Source organism: Orcinus orca, chromosome 20 (genome assembly GCF_937001465.1).
Source record: "Orcinus orca chromosome 20, mOrcOrc1.1, whole genome shotgun sequence".
NCBI classification, from domain to species: Eukaryota; Metazoa; Chordata; class Mammalia; order Artiodactyla; family Delphinidae; genus Orcinus; species Orcinus orca.
In genome coordinates, this window is record NC_064578.1 from 27,770,234 (window position 1) to 27,788,729 (window position 18,496).

The window sequence follows — 18,496 nt, forward strand, 5'->3', positions numbered from 1 at the left end:
TTCGGGCAAGAATTATCAATGGATGCTAAAATTCGTGGGTGAAAGTTTGAGGAAGACCGGGATATTTACATCATCTTAAGGTATCTTCCTACCAGATAACTGGTTAATTACAAAGGGAAAAACAGTAGCTTTGCAAGTGAAGAAACCTGGCAGACACCACCTTAACCAGGAGATCACAGTTAACATCCCCAGTAAGGGGACAAGTAGGCATCATGTGCCTCCCGATGTGACACACTGAGATGAACACAGCAGCACCTCTGTGATATTCCTGCCCCAAATGCAGAACCTAAATCTAAGCATGAGGAAACAGCAGAGAAAGTCAAGCAGAAGGGCATTCTACAAAATACCTGCCATGTAAATGTCATGACAGCGTGAAACACAAAGAGGGGCTGAGGACACATTCCAAACTGAAGGAGACTAAAGAGAGATGACAACTGAACACAGTGTGTGATCCTGGAAGGAATCCAGGACTGAAAAAAAAAAATGCAATAAACATCATTGGGACAATTGGCAAAATTGGAATATAAACTGTAGCTTAGATAATAGTAGGATATCAATGTTAAATTGCCTGAATTTCATACTTTTACTGGATTAGGGGAGAGAATGTTCTTGTTCTTAGGAAATTCACTGAAATATTAAGGGGCAAAGGGGCATAATTATACAACTTACTTTCAAATGGTTCAGAACAAGAAAGAGGGGGTGGAGAAGAGAGGGGAGGGGTGAGGAAGAAGGAAGGGAAGAAAAGAGCAAATGTGAAAAAATAATGACAAAGGGTTAATCTGGGAAAATGGCATATGGAGCTTCTCAGTCTTCTCGTAACTTTTCTATTAGTTTGCAATTATTTCCAAATAATAAAGAGAAGAAAAAGAAAGAGCATTCAAAAGGGAATCACCTTCATGCCACATGGCCATGTAGATGACCGTGAACCCTGGCATCATCTCCAGGGTCATGTGTGGTCCCAGCCCATGGGATGGGGACACAGAGCTCCTTTGAGCGCAGGGTTGGGGAGAACAGGAAGTGTGGGGGTGGGGCTGAGCTGCAGGGGGCGGGGAGGGCGGGGGAGGCCCTGAGTGAAAGTCTTGTCTGCATACCGGAAGTGCTTCAGCTCAGAGAGGGACAGCAGGAGGCTTTGTAGCAGCAGAGCACTGGCTTCGCAGAGGTTCACCTGGGACAAGCTGAAAAGGTCCAAGCATATTCCAGAGGATTTTAGGCTGGACACACCTCAGGGATCAAACATCACACAAAGATGGGGAGGCTAAGAGAGGCGAAAGGCCCACTCAAGAGCTCCCAGTGGGGCAGGGCTCCCCTCTGCCACCCTGGGGCTCTCCCCCACTGGCCAGGTGTGATTCTCTCCTGCAGAGGGAAGCAAGAATGCTAGCACAGCCCCACGCTCTGCTCATCTCCATCCTGCACTGGCCAGCCTCTCACCTATGGCCTGGAGCAGGCACTGGGGTCAATCAGAGAACTCAGGGCCCCAGACAGCGTTTCAGGGTGCTGACCTGAGCTGCCGCAGCCGGGCGCAGGTCTCCATCAGCTGCCTGGCAAGAAGGCTGTGGTGGGTCCCAAGGTCACAGTGAGCCAGCCTGGAGGTGGAGAGGGAGGCAGCAGCTTCTAAACACCTGGCTCAGTACCAGGGACTCAGTCCCTACCTGCAAGGAGCGTTTCTTACGGTGGTAAATAAATGCTAATCAAATAAAGTCCCCCAATTTACTAATCAATCATGGGAAGTACTATGAAGGAGAGGTCAGGATGGGGCACCTGGTATGGCTGTGCAGGTTGTTCACTGCACAAGGAGACCCAGCCAAGGAAGTGAGTTGGGGTTGAGATCCAGTTATGGTCTAGTCCTCACAATGTATACTTGCAGGGCTGCATTCCCCCAAAGAGGTGACATGTTAATTTCCAGAAACGTGCTGTATGGATTAGAGGAGCTGTGAACCCAGGCATCTGTAAGAATGGAGGATGGGAGGACTTGACTAAGTCTGGGTGGGTTGGAGGGGCCTCCCTGAGATGGTGGCATTTAAACTGAGACCTGAAGGATGAGGTCGAGTTAGCCAGGTGAAGAAGGATGAAGAAGGAAAGGGAGGAGAGAATATTCTGGGCAGGAAACAGCCTGTGCAAAGGCCCTGAGGTCAAAGAGAGCAAGGTGGTGTTTAAGGTACTGGAAGCTTAGCTGGAGCCTAGACTGGGGTTTGGGGTAGGGATAGATAGCATGAAGAGGTAGGTTGGGCTAGATCTCACAGGCCATGTAGAGACTTTGGGCATCAAAGGACTCTGAGCAGGGGCATAAGAATTATTGGTCAGAAGCAGCAGTACCCCCCTCTCCCCCTCCCTCCATCACCAGCCTCTCTCTTGGGGCCCCAGGTACTGGGTCTCACCTGAGGGTCATGGCTTCTGGGTTCTCCTGATGGGGAAATTCCAGCTGGATACAGAGCTGCTGCTGGGTCTCGGAGATGCTGAGGAGGGAAGGGGTAGCCAGCGTGAGGCCCACAGCAGCTTTCCAGTATCGGCTGTGCTGGGACTGGGGCTGCTCAGCGGACTGAGCTCCCAGACCCAGTGGGATCTGGACGTAGGTCAGTGAGACACCAGCGCCTTTGCTCTTAGCTAGTCCATGGGATCTTGGCACCTCTGGTCACAGAGCCATGGTGTGTGTTACTGTCACCAGGGGCCCCTTCCAGAAAACCAGCATGGACTTCCAGCAGTGTCTGTCTGGGATCTAACAGCTCTTTGTCTTGAACCTGGGGCTGCCTCCCTCTCTCTGGTCCTGCGGCTTGCCTACTGCACAAGTCCCAACAAGTCTGTGTAGCCCCTCACATATGCCCCAGGAGCTCCTGCCATCTTGGGGACCCAGAGAACTCACTAGGGATGCAGCTATTACCGCACAGGACAAGAAACCAATGTCTAGATGACGGATGGTCCCAACGGTCATGAAAAGATGAAGAACTTGAGGGGCCTCCTCCCTGGACTTACCTTATTTCAGTGATGTTGCCTGATGCTTGGGCACAGACTTCTAGCAGCGTGAGCACCCCGGCTTTGCCCACCCACGGCTCCTCCACCCTGTCACAGAGGTGGACACAGACGAAGGTCGCCTAGGGTTAGTGGGGGCGGGGAGGAAAGTGCCAAGGGGGCTGCCTAGAGGCTTTCTGGGTTTTGCTGATTTTAAAAACAATAAAATTTAAAATTAGGCATAAGCATAAAACAGAAAATTAACATCATCCTTGTTCTAACAGTTATGCAACCATCCAAAGGGAAAATATTATTTTTTTAAACAATATTTTTAGGTTTAAGGAAAGGTCTACATAACGTCACGTTGCAAAGATAAGGAAATAAAACTGTATATGAAACATGATCCCAATTTTGTATTTAAAAAAGGAAAAATATATATGGAAAGGGAAAAACGCATATGGTGAGGAACAGGGAGACAGAGCTGTGAGAAAAATATATTAAATGTTAATGGTGATTGTTTCAATTGTAGAATTCTCTTGAAGTGTTTTCATTTTATTTCTTCTTTAGTTTTCAGTATTTTCTGAACTTTCTACAATGTGTATGCATTAATTTAAAGATTTTTTTGGATGTGAACCATTATTTAAAAGTCTTTATTGAATTTATTACAATATTGCTTCTGTTTATGTTCTGTTTTTTTGGCCACAAGGCACGTGGAATCTAAGCTCCCCGACCAGGGATTGAACCCACACCCCATGCATTGGAAGGCGAAGTCTTAACCACTGGACTGCCAGGGAAGTCCCTGTATGAATTAATTTAGAAGCAGGAAAAAAGAGAGCTGTTTAAAACATTGCTGCTTCTAAAGTTATGTTGAATTTTTTTTTCAAAGTACTATTTTCTTCTTACGTTCTTCTGGGTTTTCCACAAATTTCTACGAGGAGTACACATTATTTTTAGAGTAAGACAAGTTTTATTTTAAAATGCTATTTGGGGTGATCTAGCGATTCTACACCAAAGAATTGAAAGCTGAGATATAGAGATATTTGTACACCTATGTTCGTAGCAGCATTATTCAAAATAGCCAAAAGGTGGAAGCAACCCAAACGTCCACTGATGGATGAATGGCTAAAGAAAATGTGGTGTGTACACACAGTGCAATATCATTCAGCCTTAAGTAGGAAGGGAAATTCTATAACATGGTACAACAAGGATGAACCCCGAGAATATTATGCTGAGTGAAATAAGCCCATCACAAAAAGACAAATACTGTATGATTCCACTTGTAGGAGGCACCTAGAGGAGTGAGACCCACAGAAACAGAGTAGAAAGGTGAGTAGAAAGCCAGGGACTGGGGGGAGGGGAAAATGGGGGGGCGGTTAATGGGTACTGAGTTTCAGTTTTGCGTGAAAAGTTTCGGTTACACAGCAATGTGAATGTACTTAACACTACTGAACTGTGCACTTAAAAATGGTTAAGATGGTAAATCTTATGTTATGTGTATTCTACCACAATTTTTAAAAATGTCATGTTGGGGAACAACCAGACTCTATGTGCCTCATCGTGGGCTGAGTTGCAAAGTGCACAGTATTGGCCATGAAGTAGGTATTTTTAGACACAAATCCCATGGAGCCTTTCCAGTTCCAGGAGAGTCAGGGGTTAGAGGAACAAACTCAATGACATCACAAGGAAGCACCAGACAGAGCCAGAAAGTGGGACGGTCTACAGCACAGGGGACCGATTTTGTCAACGGTTCACCCATTACGAGTCCGAAGAGCCATCACCACTCCATGCAAATGGGGACCTTGACGGGATCCTGGATCCAAAGAGCCAGCGTCCCATCTGGGGAGAGCGGGGAATTTGAGATTGGACTGGGTAATACCTGACACTAAGGAATTGCTACTGATTTTTGTAGGTGTCCTAATTCAACTGTGATTATGTAGAAAATGTCCTTATTTTTTAAAGACTTGTGGTGAAATATTTTGGACTGATATTTTATGAGATCTATAACTTACTTTAAGACACTTCAGCTAAAAAGTAAAAATTCGAGGCAAATATGGAAAACCAGGAACAACTGTCAGAACTAGGTGATGAGAAAATGAGTTTTCAGAATTGTTTTTCTACTTTTTGGAATCTTCTGTTTTTCTGAAAGTTTTAAAATGATCGCAGTGAACATACAAACATGATATTTGTTACATGTTATTTCTGACCTCAGCTCGGTGTCCTTTTCAGTTTCCTCTTTTTCTGAAGTCTCCAAACATAGGCCCCACCTTGGGGAGGGAGGCTTCTCTGTGCCTGAGCGGGTTTCTGGGACTAATGGGCAGGGTGGTCCTACAGGCAGGTGGCAGGGCTCTGGACGCAGGAAACGGCTAAGACCATGACCTCGGGGGGACCCATACTTCAGAGCCCACCTCTGCCCCCCATTCCCACCACGGCCCCCTCCCAGGGTCACGGGCAGGCGATACCTGAGAGTGAGAAGCCCTGCCGGCCACTTTAGCAGACCCAGGAGGATGGTTAGCTGCTCCAGGCCCAGGAAGCACTGGGTCAGCCTGCAGACAGAGGTCAGTTACCAGAGAGGTTCTGGCAGGGACTCTCCCCCCCTCAGCTGCCCCCACGGGCGGGGCCTGGTCACTCACGTGAGCTCCGTCAGCCGCAGGGCCTGGCTCAGGCCAGTGGCCAGTCTGGGCACGTGCTCTGGCCCGAAGCTGCACTCGCTCAGCCTGAGGGCAGAGGGCAAGGGTCAGAGTTTGGGCGAGGCCTGTTGGGACTGCCAGGACACATGGGGGAGCCTCCACTGAGTGCGAAGGCCTGAGAAAAGGCCAAAGATGCAACCCCTGCTCTGGGAGCTTCTCTTCTCTTTGGAAAGACACCTCCCAAGAAGGTGCGAGGAGTCAGTCATTTACTGAGCCCTGACTATACGGCAGGCCCTGGGCCAGCCTCTGGGTGCGCCATGTGAGCACGCAGGAGTGCCTGCCTTACATGTAGTATCTCACTGAACCCCAAAAGCATCACCTACAGACGGAGAAAGTGGCCAACCCGAGGACACACAGCTGGTAAGAAGTAGGGACAGATTCGGGTTTCAATCCAAGTCAGCCTGACTCCACACCCCAAACCCATGACCGCTTCCCTAGTCTCCAGTACCACCCTAGTTCAGGCTCCCTCGGGGGCAGGAGGGACTGGGATTCTTGCTGTGGCCCTGCCCTCCCACTGCCTGGCCCCGTGTGGCCGGCAGACAGGCCTCGGGACACTGTCTCACAGACAGACGGGCTGAGAAGAGGGCCCAGCACAGCACCACGGGGCCGCTCCCTCTCATAGGACAGGGGCCACCAGAGTTGTCCAGGAGGGGCTGACATTTGAGCTGGGTCTTGAAGGATTAGGAGAATTTGATCTCAGAAAATGTAGGGAAGAAAACGTCAGGCTGAGTGCGCAGAAGCAGGGAAGCTTCATCAGGCAGTGCGTGTCTGGGGAACAAAGATCCCTTGTGGCTGGATTTGTACGCACATGTGCTGTGTGTGTGGGTGGGTGGGTGGTATGTGGTGTGTATATACTTGGTGTGAGGGTGGTGTGTGTGTGGAGTGGGGTGGGGGGAGTGAGGAGGAATATGGCGGGAGGTGACAGCCAGATCAGACTCTGAGGGAGAAGACCAGGCCAAGGAATTTGGACTTTATCCTGAGGGCAACTGGGAGCCCCCGAAGGGCTTTGAGCAACGGAGTACCACATTCAGATGTGTGTGTTGGGAAGACCCCTCCAGGTGCTGTGGGATGAGTGGAGGAGGCCTAGCCAGAGGCAGTGGACCGATTCAGAGGCCACGACCAAAGGTGAAGTAAGATGTAGAGGAACTAACCCAAGGCTGAGAGAGACAGACAGAGCTCAAGGCTACCGGGGGGGATAATAATAACAGTAATAATAAACAACTGATACAACACTCAAATAAGCCAGGGCCTTTCCAAGCACTTTATATATATTAACTCATTCAATCCTCACAATAACCCTAAAGGGTAGGTCTCACTATTATTCCCATTTTACAGATGAGGAATTGAAACACAGAGAGGTTAAGTCACTTGTCCAAGGTCACACAGCTGCTAAGTGGTAGAACTAAGATTTATCCCAAGTGGCTCCAGAGTCTGAGCTCTTAACTCAGAAGCCTCCAGACTTATAGTTAGGACGTGGCTAAGGGGCACAAATACCACTCAAAGGCCCAGCCCAGGGGCTGGAGGTAAGGGGAGATTGGGGCAGATGTGGGGGAGAGGCAAACCCAGGCAGTAGCTTGAAGCAGGGTGTGTGAAGGAGGAGAGGACCCAGAGAGGAAGGAGGCATGGAGGCCACCACAGGGTCAACCTCCTCTCCCTTGTCCCCCCTTCCCGTCCCCCCAGACCAGAAATTACCTCAGTGTCTTCCTAGCCTCCTCCTGTCGGGAGAAGTGAACCCAGAAGCTCTGCTTGGAGCCCAGGCTGCAGAGAGAGGGGTGTATGGAAGCCGAGGGCCCAGCTTCGCCGGCATCCTTGGGACCCAGGCACCAGGGGGTGCGGGAGGGAAGGGGGCTGGGTCTTCAGGGGCAAGGGCGGGTGGAAGCCACGGGAGAGACCCTTGACGACCAGAGGAGAGACCCGTGCCGACCCGAGGAGACTCCCACCTCCTTCTTCAAGGACCCCAAACCTGGTGTTCCCTAACCCGTGGCCTCCCTAGGCCCTGTGGCACACGGGCCTCAGAGGATGGAAACTATGATCCCACGTTCAGTGAACCCTGAGACTCAGAGAGGGCGGAGGTTGCCCAAGTCACACAGATGGAGGGCCACTGAGTGTGCGAGTCTTGCTTCCCCACCAACGTGGCACCAACGTCGCCTTACTTCACTGAGGCCTCCCGGATACGTGGGCAGGAGGGGAGAGTCTCCACCAGGCACAGGACACTTTCCTGAGAGATACCGTTGTGGCTTAGACTAGAAGAGAAAAGAGGTTCAGGATGGGGGGGTGGGGGAAGCACCTCAGTGGAGCCCTGCCCAGCCCCCCTCGTCTCTTCCCTTCCAGCTGTCATCTCCCAGAGGAGCGTCCTCAATGTCCGAGTGTCCGTTCTCCAGGTGGAGACACTGAGGTCCAGAGAGAGGCCAGAGGGGCGCTATCCCCACACAGGGCAGGTCAGGCACCAGACTGTGAGTCTTTGAGAGCTGCCCCTGTGGTCTGAGACTGCGTGATGATGAGGCCAGGCTGGCAACTCCAGCCCCACAGGGGTCAGGGATGCCCAGAGCACAAGGCCCAGCTGCTTAGCAACGGGTTGTATCCTGGCTCTGGCCGCCAGTCTCCCAGGTCACTGGGGAGACTGAGTGAGTGAGGATGACTTCCTAGGGACCCTCCCTGCTGTGGCGACATCCGCAAATCCGTGTCCCATAGATTTGGTCAGAGGAGCTTCAGGGATGGGATGGACCAAGAGCCAGGACAACTGAGACCCAGCAGCTGGTTAGAGATGAACTGTTGCTCCCTACCCGGAGTCAACTTGGATCACCAAGCTTTAGTCACAGCCTCTCCTGGGTGTCTGGTGGGAGCTCTGCCCATAGTGGGCAATGAGGGAAGGAAGAAAGGACCCAAGGTAGGCAGGGGTCGAGGTAAGAATCAGCCCTTTCCCCTCCCCAGCCCTTGTCCTCTGCAGTTCTCTAGGGATGCCTCAAAGAAGCCCACTAATGTTCTTGGCCCTGGGGAGTCTTCCTCCTTGCTGTCTTTGAAGCTGCTCGACACTTACTCAAGTGAACCGGAGATGGGCACCTGAGGGAGACATTCCAGGAGGCACCTGAGCCCGGCATCACCCAGCAGGTTTGCTGAAAGGCTGCAAGAGGTACGAGGAGGTTGTTGGTGCTCAGACGTGCCTTCTCTCCAGTTACCATCACTGCTACTCTACCCACTCAGTACTGCCATGATCCCCTCCACCACTCTGCACTACTTCTGTTCCAACAGCACCGTCATCACCACCAGCACCATCCCATCACTGCTACTAGGCATCACCACTAGAATTATCACCACCATCCCCTTCACCAGCACCACAGTTAACCCGGCCTCATCTTCCCGTTCAGTATCTGGTGACCACTCCCAGGACTCAAGTGCCTCCAGCAGGCTTTCAGGGGTTAGAGAAGAAGCAATTAGCTTTTACCACGCACTTGGCCTGCATCCGTTGGGAGCCATAATTTTTGAACAAGAGTAAATTCAGGAAAAAGAAAGATATGTGGAGGATGTATTTATCCATCATATTTCTTCTTTTAATTTGAGAATGCAATATCTGAAATTGCACCGGAAGACTTTCTTATTTCCCTTCATTGTAGCATTCTATGGTTTTAGCTACAGTTTCAGAAACAATATAATCAGCATGTCCGGGAATATCTGATTTTTGTCCTGCATCTTTGAACTCATTTTGCCCCTGATTATGACACTTTTTTTTTTGTTTTTTGCGGTACGCGGGCCTCTCACTGTTGTGGCCCCTCCCGCCGCGGAGCACAGGCTCCGGACGCGCAGGCTCAGTGGCCATGGCTCACGGGCCCAGCCGCTCCGCGGCATGTGGGATCCTCCCGGACCGGGGCACGAACCCGTGTCCCCTGCATCGGCAGGCGGACTCTCAACCACTGCGCCACCAGGGAAGCCCCTGATTATGACACTTTTAAGCCTTGTTTATTTTGTCTTTTCCTGAGAAATTTTAAAAATGAAAAACTAGTTTGTCTCAGGAAGACACTTAATAATCTTTAAAATAAGCAAAAGTTCCCTCTATAATGAAAAAACAGGAAAACTTAAAGACATCTTGCTTATTCATCTTTCTTTAAAATACATGATTTTCATCAGCCGCATTTCTCTCCTTGGCCACATCACAACAGGAACTTAAATTGTGTTTTTTCGGGTAGACAGCTCTCTTTACATCTTGCTTGTCCTAAGCTGGACTCCTCAGTTTTGAGCAAAGACTGCATCGTACTAGTTGTGTGACTTAGGGCAGGTTCTTAAACTCTCTGTACCTCAGTTCTCTCATCTATAAAATGGGGATAATAGTACTTAGGGTTGTTGGAAGGATAAAAAGAATATGTAAAGCACTTAGGACAGTGGAGAAACTACTCAATAGGTATTAGCTTTGTTTCACCTACCCATGCGGGCTGCACTATTTGGGCACCCAAGACAGGCCACACAGATACCACTTCTCATCCATACGACAGCCCACAAATCCCCACCCTCCAGGGCCCTCCGCAGGCTGAGGCATTTGTTGCTCTTAACCACCTGCCAGGCCAACCAACGGATCCCTTCTTTCAGGCCCCACCAGCCAGCAGAGCTCCAGTGCCCTGATCAACATGAGGCCAAGGGGCTCCTGTGGCCCTTTGTGAAGGGCTCCCCAAATTAGATCAAGGGCATACCCTGAATTAGCTCCACCATGGTGGCAGTGGGGAACGGTAGGGATAAAATGGGGACAGAGAAACCACGTGGACGTGACTGAGTCCCAGGCATCCCATGCCCTGTTAGCTGGTCCTGAGAGGTGCTGAGTGCACACACACGCATGCACACACACCCTGTCGGTGCCACCCAGGCACACGCTCCCGGGCTCCTCTCCCCCCTCCTGCCCGACTTACTCCAGCTGACTCAGGTCTTCACACTTGCTCAGCAACCAGCAGAGCGGCTCCACATGCTCCTGGCTGAGGCCGCAGCCTGTGAATCTGCTGCAGGAAGGGGTGCAAACCGGGGATGGGGCCACTCAGACCCTCTGCCCTGGCTAGTCCTGGGTGTGGCCTCTGAGTTTCAGCGGGGCCTCACCCAAGCTTGGATTCTCTGGAAACATCCAGCATCCACCACTCCCACCTCCCTCCACAGCAGATCCCACCAACATTCTCCCTCTGGGGAGGTGGTTCTCAAAGTGTGGTCCCCGACCACCCCCAGCAGCATCCCTTGGGAACTTGGTGAGAGGCATGTTCTGGGAACGCAACCCAAATGCGCTGAATTAAAAGCTCTAGGAACAAGGCTCTCCAGACTGATTCTGATTCAAGGTGAACTACAGCTCTTGGCGGTCACTTTAATCGACAGACATGAGGGTGGAGTGGAGGAGACTAAGGGTGATGTCTGCTCCTGCAGAGGGTTATTGATGCTGGAATCAAAAGTAATAGTAAGTGTCTTTGAGAGGCCTACACCGAGACTATACAATAAGGTAAATGAACAGCTTACGGCCAGCCAGCAACTTAAAAAAAAAATCTTAAAATGAGAAAGTACCTAAAACCAGTATCTAAAATTTTTATCATTGTTACTCTCCTTCATGATTTTTTCCATAGTCCTAAATTCCCTATTACCCTACTGTTTACTTCATATTTTTATTTTTTTTTAATTTTTTTTTTTTGCGGTATGCAGGCCTCTCACTGTTGTGGCCTCTCCCGCTGCGGAGCACAGGCTCCGGACGCGCAGGCTCAGCGGCCATGGCTCATGGGCCCAGCCGCTCCGTGGCATGTGGAATCTTCCCGGACCGGGGCACGAACCCGTGTCCCCTGCATCGGCAGGCAGACTCCCAACCACTGCGCCACCAGAGAAGCCCTACTTCATATTTTTAAATCAGCTCATTCTTTTTATTTAATGCATTTATTGGAAAAGGAAACCCTGTATCACTCACTCCAGTGGAAAACTGGGATTGCCTGCCCCAAACAGACCATAAGCATAAGGATACAGGAAACAGGAGCAAAATATCATCATTAAATTCAAGCCAGACACTGGCACCTGCTGAGAGCTCTCTCTTTATTTAAAAGGGAGCTTAGCAAATGTTAAGAGGTGTTGTAGACACACTAACACCTAACTGAGGCTTCCTCTTGGCCTTAATCAGAGAATTGAAAAGGGAGGAATTCAATGAAGCTAAAGTACTCTACTATCGGCCCAACCTCCTAAAAATCATCCCACCCTGGTCTTTGTCCTACATTTTGGAAATCACAGACTCGGAAACTATGAAGGTATTCTAGAAGTCACGATAGTGTTGGGTTAAGACAGGAATTGGAAAGTCTACAGCCCAAGACCGCCTGCTTTATAAGACCTGCACACTAAGAATAGTCTTTCCATTTTCAAACAGTTGAGAAAAAAATCAAAAGGAGAGTAACATTTCATGACACACAAACATTACATGAAATTCATGTCTCAGTGTCCATAACTCCAGTTTTACTGGCACACAGACACACGCCTTCGTTTACATATTGTCTGTGTTGCTTTCAAGCTAAAATGGCAGGGTTGAATAGCTGTGATAGAGACCCTATGGCCTGGAAAACCCCAAATATTTACAATCTAACCCTTTACAGAAGAAGTTTGCCTGCCCCTGGGCCAGGAGCGCTATAAGACTCCCTGGATTCAAGTCCCAGCTGTACCCCTTCCTGCTGCATGACCACAGCTGTGAGGCTTATAGGACGTAATCTGCATGAGGCTCTTAGAATGGTGCCCTACAGATGCTCAGCAAACATCAGCTCTTTATTTATTGTTATTTCGCAGCTGAGGAGGCTGAGACGCAGAGAGAAGGGTCTGGTCCAAGGTCACTCGGTGAGCCAGTGGCATCAAATAGCTACCAGAAACGTCATCTCTGTACTTAGAGGTTATTCTCTGGCCCCATTATCCTGTGCAATGCTGGCTCCCCTGTCACCAAGGCAACCACAGAGCACTGGTCCAAGAGTCAGCGGTGTGGCGCAGGGGGACACTCGTAACTGTGAGTGCCTCTCGTGCTTTACACATTGCCTCAATTCCTCTTTGCCAACGGCCTGAAATATAGCGTCTCCCTTCTCCAGCTGCGGGAGCTGAGGATTGGAGAGGTTAAGGAACTTGCCCAAGGTGCCAGGCCCTTGTGGGGTTGGTATTTAAAGCTTTTCCGCAGACCAGGCCCCTGAGCTCTAATCCTGTCTGCTGTGGACTCCTTGTTTGCCCGTGACGGAGCCCAGCCCTCTCAGTCTGTCCTCTGCTCTGGACATCCAGGAGGCAAGTCTGCCCGTCCTCAACCCCCACGGGCTGCTCAGGCACGGTTCCGGGGGACTTACCCACAGCACCCGCCTTCCTGCTCCTCGCTAGACCTGAAGTGCAGGGTCGCGTGATGCAGGGACCTGGAGCAGACAGCACCTGGGTCAGCCACCCTTGACCACAGCCTCAGCATGCCCCCAGGGGGCAGGCCCCCCTCCTCCAGCAGCTGAGTCTCTGATTTGGGTCCCACTATCTCCATCCTAGCCCTTCACATCCAACAGGCTCCAGGCACCACCCTCCTAGGTTCTGGTTGTCCCAGGGCAATGCTCACCTGAGATCCACCTTCTGAACCCGCGGGCACAGGCTGAAGATGTCAGCCAGCAGGAGGGGGCTCCTTGGGGACAGTTCCATCTGGGTCAGCCTGAGTAGGAAAGGGGCGGGGCCCTATGTGAGCAAGTTGGAACCAAGCAAGATCAGTGGGCAAGAAACCTGGACAGGCTGGAGGCGAATGAAAAGGATGGGGGGCTGGTGGGTCAGCCAGGCATTAAGGAAGGAGACAGGAACTCAAGAGCGAGAAATAGGAGCTTGAGGTCAAGTGGACTGAGGTTTGAGTCCTAGTTCTGCTTACTGGCTGTGTGTCCTTGGATAAGTAGCTTAACTTCTCTGAACCTCAGTTTCCTTATCTGAAAAACGGAACTACTTATACACCTTCCTCTAGGGTGCACTGCCAGCACGATACCCATGCTTATTGTTATTATTATATTGTTTTTATCCTAAGCACTCACAGGTGAGTCCTTGCTGACAAGGAGCGGGAAGCTTTAGGTCCTTAAGAGTTTCTCAAGCTCAGCATTACAGAGATAATTCTTTGGATTTGGGGGCTGTCCTGTAGGAAGTTTACCAGCATCCCAGACCTCTACTCACTAGATGCCAGCAGTAGCATGACCTCCCACCCACCTCTGCCATCACGATAACAAAAATGTCTCCGTTGCCGAATGTGTCCTGAAGGGCAAAATCACCCTCCAGCTGTGAACCACTGCCTTAGAGAAAGTGAGATGCTTCCATCTTGCCCTTGGAGGCATCCTTGGGGTCTCCATTTCCCTCGCTCCATAAACCCTCCATCAGCTTGTCTTGTTAGTTACGCCCCCAAGATCCACCCTGAATCTACCTACTTCCCTCTCTCCCCACCAATTCCCAGCCCCCATCATCTCTTCCCCTGGCTGTACAACCCCCTCCCTGCTCTTGCTTCCACGCTTGTCCCGGTCCCTTCTCTACCCAGCAGCCAGACTAAGGTTTTGAAAAGACAAATCGTTCCTCTGCCTTGGGCAAAATCCCAAACTCCTCGCCACAGCTACCAGGCCCTGTGTGACCCGGCCCAGGTTCATTTCTCTACCTTCTCTCCTACAACTCTGCTGGCCACTGTGCTCTGGCCACACTGGCCTTTCTGACTGTTCCTCGAGCCCATTGAGTTCAATCCTGCTTCAGGGCCTCATGCATGCTGTCCCATCTCCTTGGAATGCTGTTCCCTGCTTTTCAAAAGCCTGGCTCCCTCTCTTCCTTCAGGTAGCACCCCAGCGTCCCTCCTCAGAGGCGTTCCCTGACCACCCCTGCCATTGTCTGAATCACCTCCACAATCACTCCTTACCACATTCTCTAGAAAAATACTTTATCACTCTCTGAATTCATCTTATTTGCTTTCACTTTGCTTGTTGACCAGCTCCCTCTACTACACGGTAAGCTCCAAGAAGATAAGGACCTCGTCTTTTTTTTTTCCTCTCTCAGGTGTGTCTCCAGCACCCCAAGCAGTGCCTGGTCCACAGCAGTGCACAAACAGTATGGACTGAATAATACTGGGTTGGCCAAAAAGTTTGTTTGGGTTTTTCAGTAAGATACTATAGAAAAACTCGAATGAATTTTTTGACCAACCCAATACAAAGCTTAAGCACTGGTGACCATCAGGCCGGCTACCTCATTCCAAAGACAGATGAGGAGTTGGGGGCTGATGCTGTGTGACTTGGGCATAGAGAAGTCCCTCTCTCGTCTGAGGTTTCCTATCTATTCATGTTAGCCCACAACTTCTGTGTCCAAAGGAACCCTTCCTGATATGTCCTTTCCTGTCAGGGTGGGACCATAGTGGATTCTGTAGTTTGACATGGGCTCTGCCACACTTGCCCACCTCTGAGAAGTCACACATCTCCTCCCTCCCCTCCCAAAAGGACTCAGGGATAAGTGAGATCCTGGATGTGATGTCAGCTGTCTCAGGTGTCCCAGAGATCCTTAGCAGGAGTACTTATATTGCTGTTTTTAATGGTATGATTTAATTTTCTGTTGTATTTTTCCATATCAGCTGTAGCTGCTCTTGCCCCGTTGGAAAAATATTTAAAGTAAATCCTTTTTTAAATTCTAACCAGTCTGAGCTGAAATTAGAAAATAGAGTTTTAAATACTTTGGGGATGCTGCTTAAATTCCCCTTTTACAGAATTAGATGGTGACCTTTAAAAACTGGTGAGTGGGGACTTCCCTGGTGGGGCAGTGGCTAAGAATCTGCCTGCCAATGCAGGCGACACGGGTTCGAGGCCTGGTCTGGGAAGATCCCACATGCTGTGGAGCAACTAATCCCGTGCGCCACAACTACTGAGCCTGTGCTCTAGAGCCCGCGAGCCACGACTACTGAAGCCCATGTGCCTAGAGCCCGTGCTCCGCAACGAGAGAAGCCACCGCAGTGAGAAGCCCGTGCACCCCAATGAAGAGCAGTCCCCACTTGCCACAACTAGAGAAAGCCCGTGCTCAGCAATGAAGACCCAATGCAGCCAAAAAAAAAAAATACATATATATATACATATATATATATATATATATATATAAATTACCAAAAAAACCCAACTGGTGTGTGATATATACACGACCTACAACTATAGTCTTTTTATAGGAGTAGGTGACCTTTCTGTGGGTGGAGAGAAGAATGATGGCCCATTTGTCACAGGCCTTCCATTCTTCAAGGTGCTTTTAGAGCAACTATCTTGTTTGAATCCCAACCCTGGGGGAAGGGTTGAAGAATATTAGTCCCATTTGTCAGATAAGGAAACTGAGGCCTAGAGGGGTCAAATAACTCCCCCCTGAGGTTGACAAGGTATTAGGGAAGAGCTGGAAGCAGACTTGAGCTCCCAGTTGTGCCAGGTAAAATGATGAAGCAGCCCAAGAGAAGCGGGGAGGGTGCAGAAGGGGATGGCTTTGCGATGCAAGAGCCTCAGCCCTGCACAGTGAAATGGGGAAACCAGTCTTACTGCAGCAGGCTTAGCTCAGGGAGCCGGGGTAGGTGGTGCAGCAGGGTCTCCAGGCTCTGGTCACTCAGGACCTTGCAGGACAATCTGTGAAACAAAGCATCTGAATGAGGTGGGGAAATCTTGGGAAAAGCTAGCTGGGTCCTAAGCCAGGATTGCCCAAAACACCCCCTCTGAACACTGGGGTCCTTGAGTTATCATTGAGGCTGGAGGAAAGGGAAGGTCATATATATGCTTGGAAAATGCTGGGTTAAGCCCCATTAGTTTTCTTTGCTGCAGGACTTCTCAGAGCCTTTAATCTGCCCTTGTGCATTGTGAATTTCTAAAGGGCTACAGTAGACATTTTTCCCCCAAAAGGCATGGACTAGTAGGATTATCATTTTGAGGGCCATGAAGACTGGTACCCTGGAGAACACACCTGTTAAGAAGAGAATGCCGCCTTAACCCAAAGTAGTGAACATAATGGTGGCAATTCAGGCACGTTAACAGGTCAGCAAAGGAGAGATGCAGGGTAGCTCGGGTCCCTGACTGCCCATCAAAACCAGACCAACCAGCTGATCACTTGTCTAGATAATTCATCAGAAGCCAGTCCACTTAGGAGAAACTCCTGATATCCATCCTTTGGTCTCTGCTCTGTCTGGAGGACTGGGTCAACCAGAGTCTCTAAGCACCTTGGGGTTTACATACAGCCCTCCCTGAGAGTCTAGAGGCACTTCCTGACCCCCAGAGGCGTTGGGACTGTATTTTCCTTCTGCCTTTCTCCCCTTTTGCTGCCCCTTCTCTCTGTCCCTGTTTCTTTGTCCCCTGCAGGCTGCCCTTTCCCCTCACTGGGGCTGCCAGGAGCCTGGCCCATCTCCATCGCATTACTGTCTGGCTGAAGGGGGACCCAGCTTCACCTTGCGGGGAACAGTAAAAGGGGCCACCTATGGTTCTGGAACTGGAAGCGAGGAGCCTCTGCCAGGGCCCAGGCTGTAGGCTCAGCACTACTCGCTCTGTCCCGGGATTGGGCCTGGGGCTCTGAGCACAGGCAGAGCAGAGGCGTTCACTGAGGGGTGGTCTGACCACAAACACCAGTGGCTTTCCACTGGATCCCAAATACACACAGTGCTACGGCCTCTGCTTGGGATCAATGTGGGGTTTACACACTGTTTTTTTTTTTTTTTTTTTTTAAGCAACAGAACCTTTACCTTTATTTTTGCATTTGGAATGCCAAAATGTACACATCATGTACCATGGTGATGAGTGGTATTAAAAACCAGGGGCAAGTGTGGGGGGAACTCTCTGCACTAGTTTTGCAACTTTTCTGAAAGCAAGCCTTAAACTATTCTAAAATAAATGGTTTATTTGCAAATTCATTGGTTCCACACATCCTGATATTCTAGGAAAGCCACAATGTTCTATTATGAGACAAAAGTTCACTGCAAATCTTAAGATCCTGTATCCGTTAACATCAAAACCACCTTCCTCCATATCCATAAGTGTTTGAACATGGGGAGAGGTATGGAAGGACACACACCCCAGTTGTCAACATGGATAATGAGCTTGTTGCAAGGACCAGAGGGCAATTGAGGCGGAAGCCAGAAAGCAAGAAAAAAAAAAACAAAAACTGTAGCTAAATGGAAAACCACATATGGGGCGATGTAAAGTGAAACTGCAGAACGCAGCTGGCCTGTGATTTCGAACAGGAAAAAACTTGTATATGCAAATGGAGAAGGTCACCAGGACAAATGACAACACTGAGTTGATGAGGGACGGGGTTATTTAGATGAGGGAGGTTTGTCTTGGGTTTCTTTAAGGTAATTATTGTAATAAAATTACAACGAGGATGAGGGAAGGAAAGTCTGACCGACCACTTTGCAGATGACAAAGCTGAGGCCTGAGGGGTTAAAGCCATTTGCCCAAAGTTACCCAGCTTGTTGGTGGCTGAGCCAGGACTCCTGATTCTAAGCCCAGTCTTTGGTCACAGACCCAGGCGTTCTGGGGTGAGCTGGTAACCCTGGCTGGGGGATGCCCTGAGGAGGGGCCTTCAGAATGACAGGCTCCAGCCACAGAGGCAGTCCCAGCTGAGTGCCAGGGTGGGGCTCCAGGGGTGGAGGGGGGCAGACTGGGGCTCCCAGGTGCCCTGAGTTGAGCCGATGGGGAGATGAAGCCCTGGGCCCGGCACGGCCTCTCTCAGTGGGAGGGATGAGGTGTCTGAAGCTGGGGCCATTGGGAGGCAAGGAGCCTTCCACCAATGGGTTAGGGAACTCCCATGGCGTAGGGCTACGGGGTCTGGCAGGAAGGGACCAGGAGGGACTCATCTGGTCTCTAACCAGGACACCCCACCCCAGGTCACTGGGCAGGTGCCCACGTTGTGCCCCT

At 50.3% G+C, this 18,496-nt stretch overlaps 1 protein-coding gene across 7 annotated transcripts in view; it reads right to left on the reverse strand.

Annotated features, from left to right (window-relative positions):
• NLRC5 (NLR family CARD domain containing 5) overlaps positions 1–18,496 on the reverse strand; it is a 59,132-nt gene that overhangs the window by 11,272 nt on the left and 29,364 nt on the right. For 3 of the 7 annotated variants that reach the window (XM_033418990.2, XM_033418989.2, XM_033418987.2), the window contains 13 exons: positions 16,139–16,222; positions 13,189–13,278; positions 12,938–13,000; positions 10,523–10,609; positions 8,668–8,751; positions 7,784–7,873; positions 7,323–7,388; positions 5,574–5,657; positions 5,403–5,486; positions 2,968–3,054; positions 2,376–2,453; positions 1,500–1,583; positions 1,092–1,175 (listed from right to left, as the gene is read on the reverse strand). In XM_033418990.2, coding sequence (XP_033274881.2) covers positions 1,092–1,175; positions 1,500–1,583; positions 2,376–2,453; positions 2,968–3,054; positions 5,403–5,486; positions 5,574–5,657; positions 7,323–7,388; positions 7,784–7,873; positions 8,668–8,751; positions 10,523–10,609; positions 12,938–13,000; positions 13,189–13,278; positions 16,139–16,222 — 1,065 coding nt within the window. Of the gene's footprint in view, positions 1–1,091; positions 1,176–1,499; positions 1,584–2,375; positions 2,454–2,967; positions 3,151–5,402; positions 5,487–5,573; positions 5,658–7,322; positions 7,389–7,783; positions 7,874–8,667; positions 8,752–10,522; positions 10,610–12,937; positions 13,001–13,188; positions 13,279–16,138; positions 16,223–18,496 lie in introns of those variants that run through there. The other 4 variants (XM_049703792.1, XM_033418988.2, XR_007474436.1 and 1 more) reach the window with 3 other exon arrangements.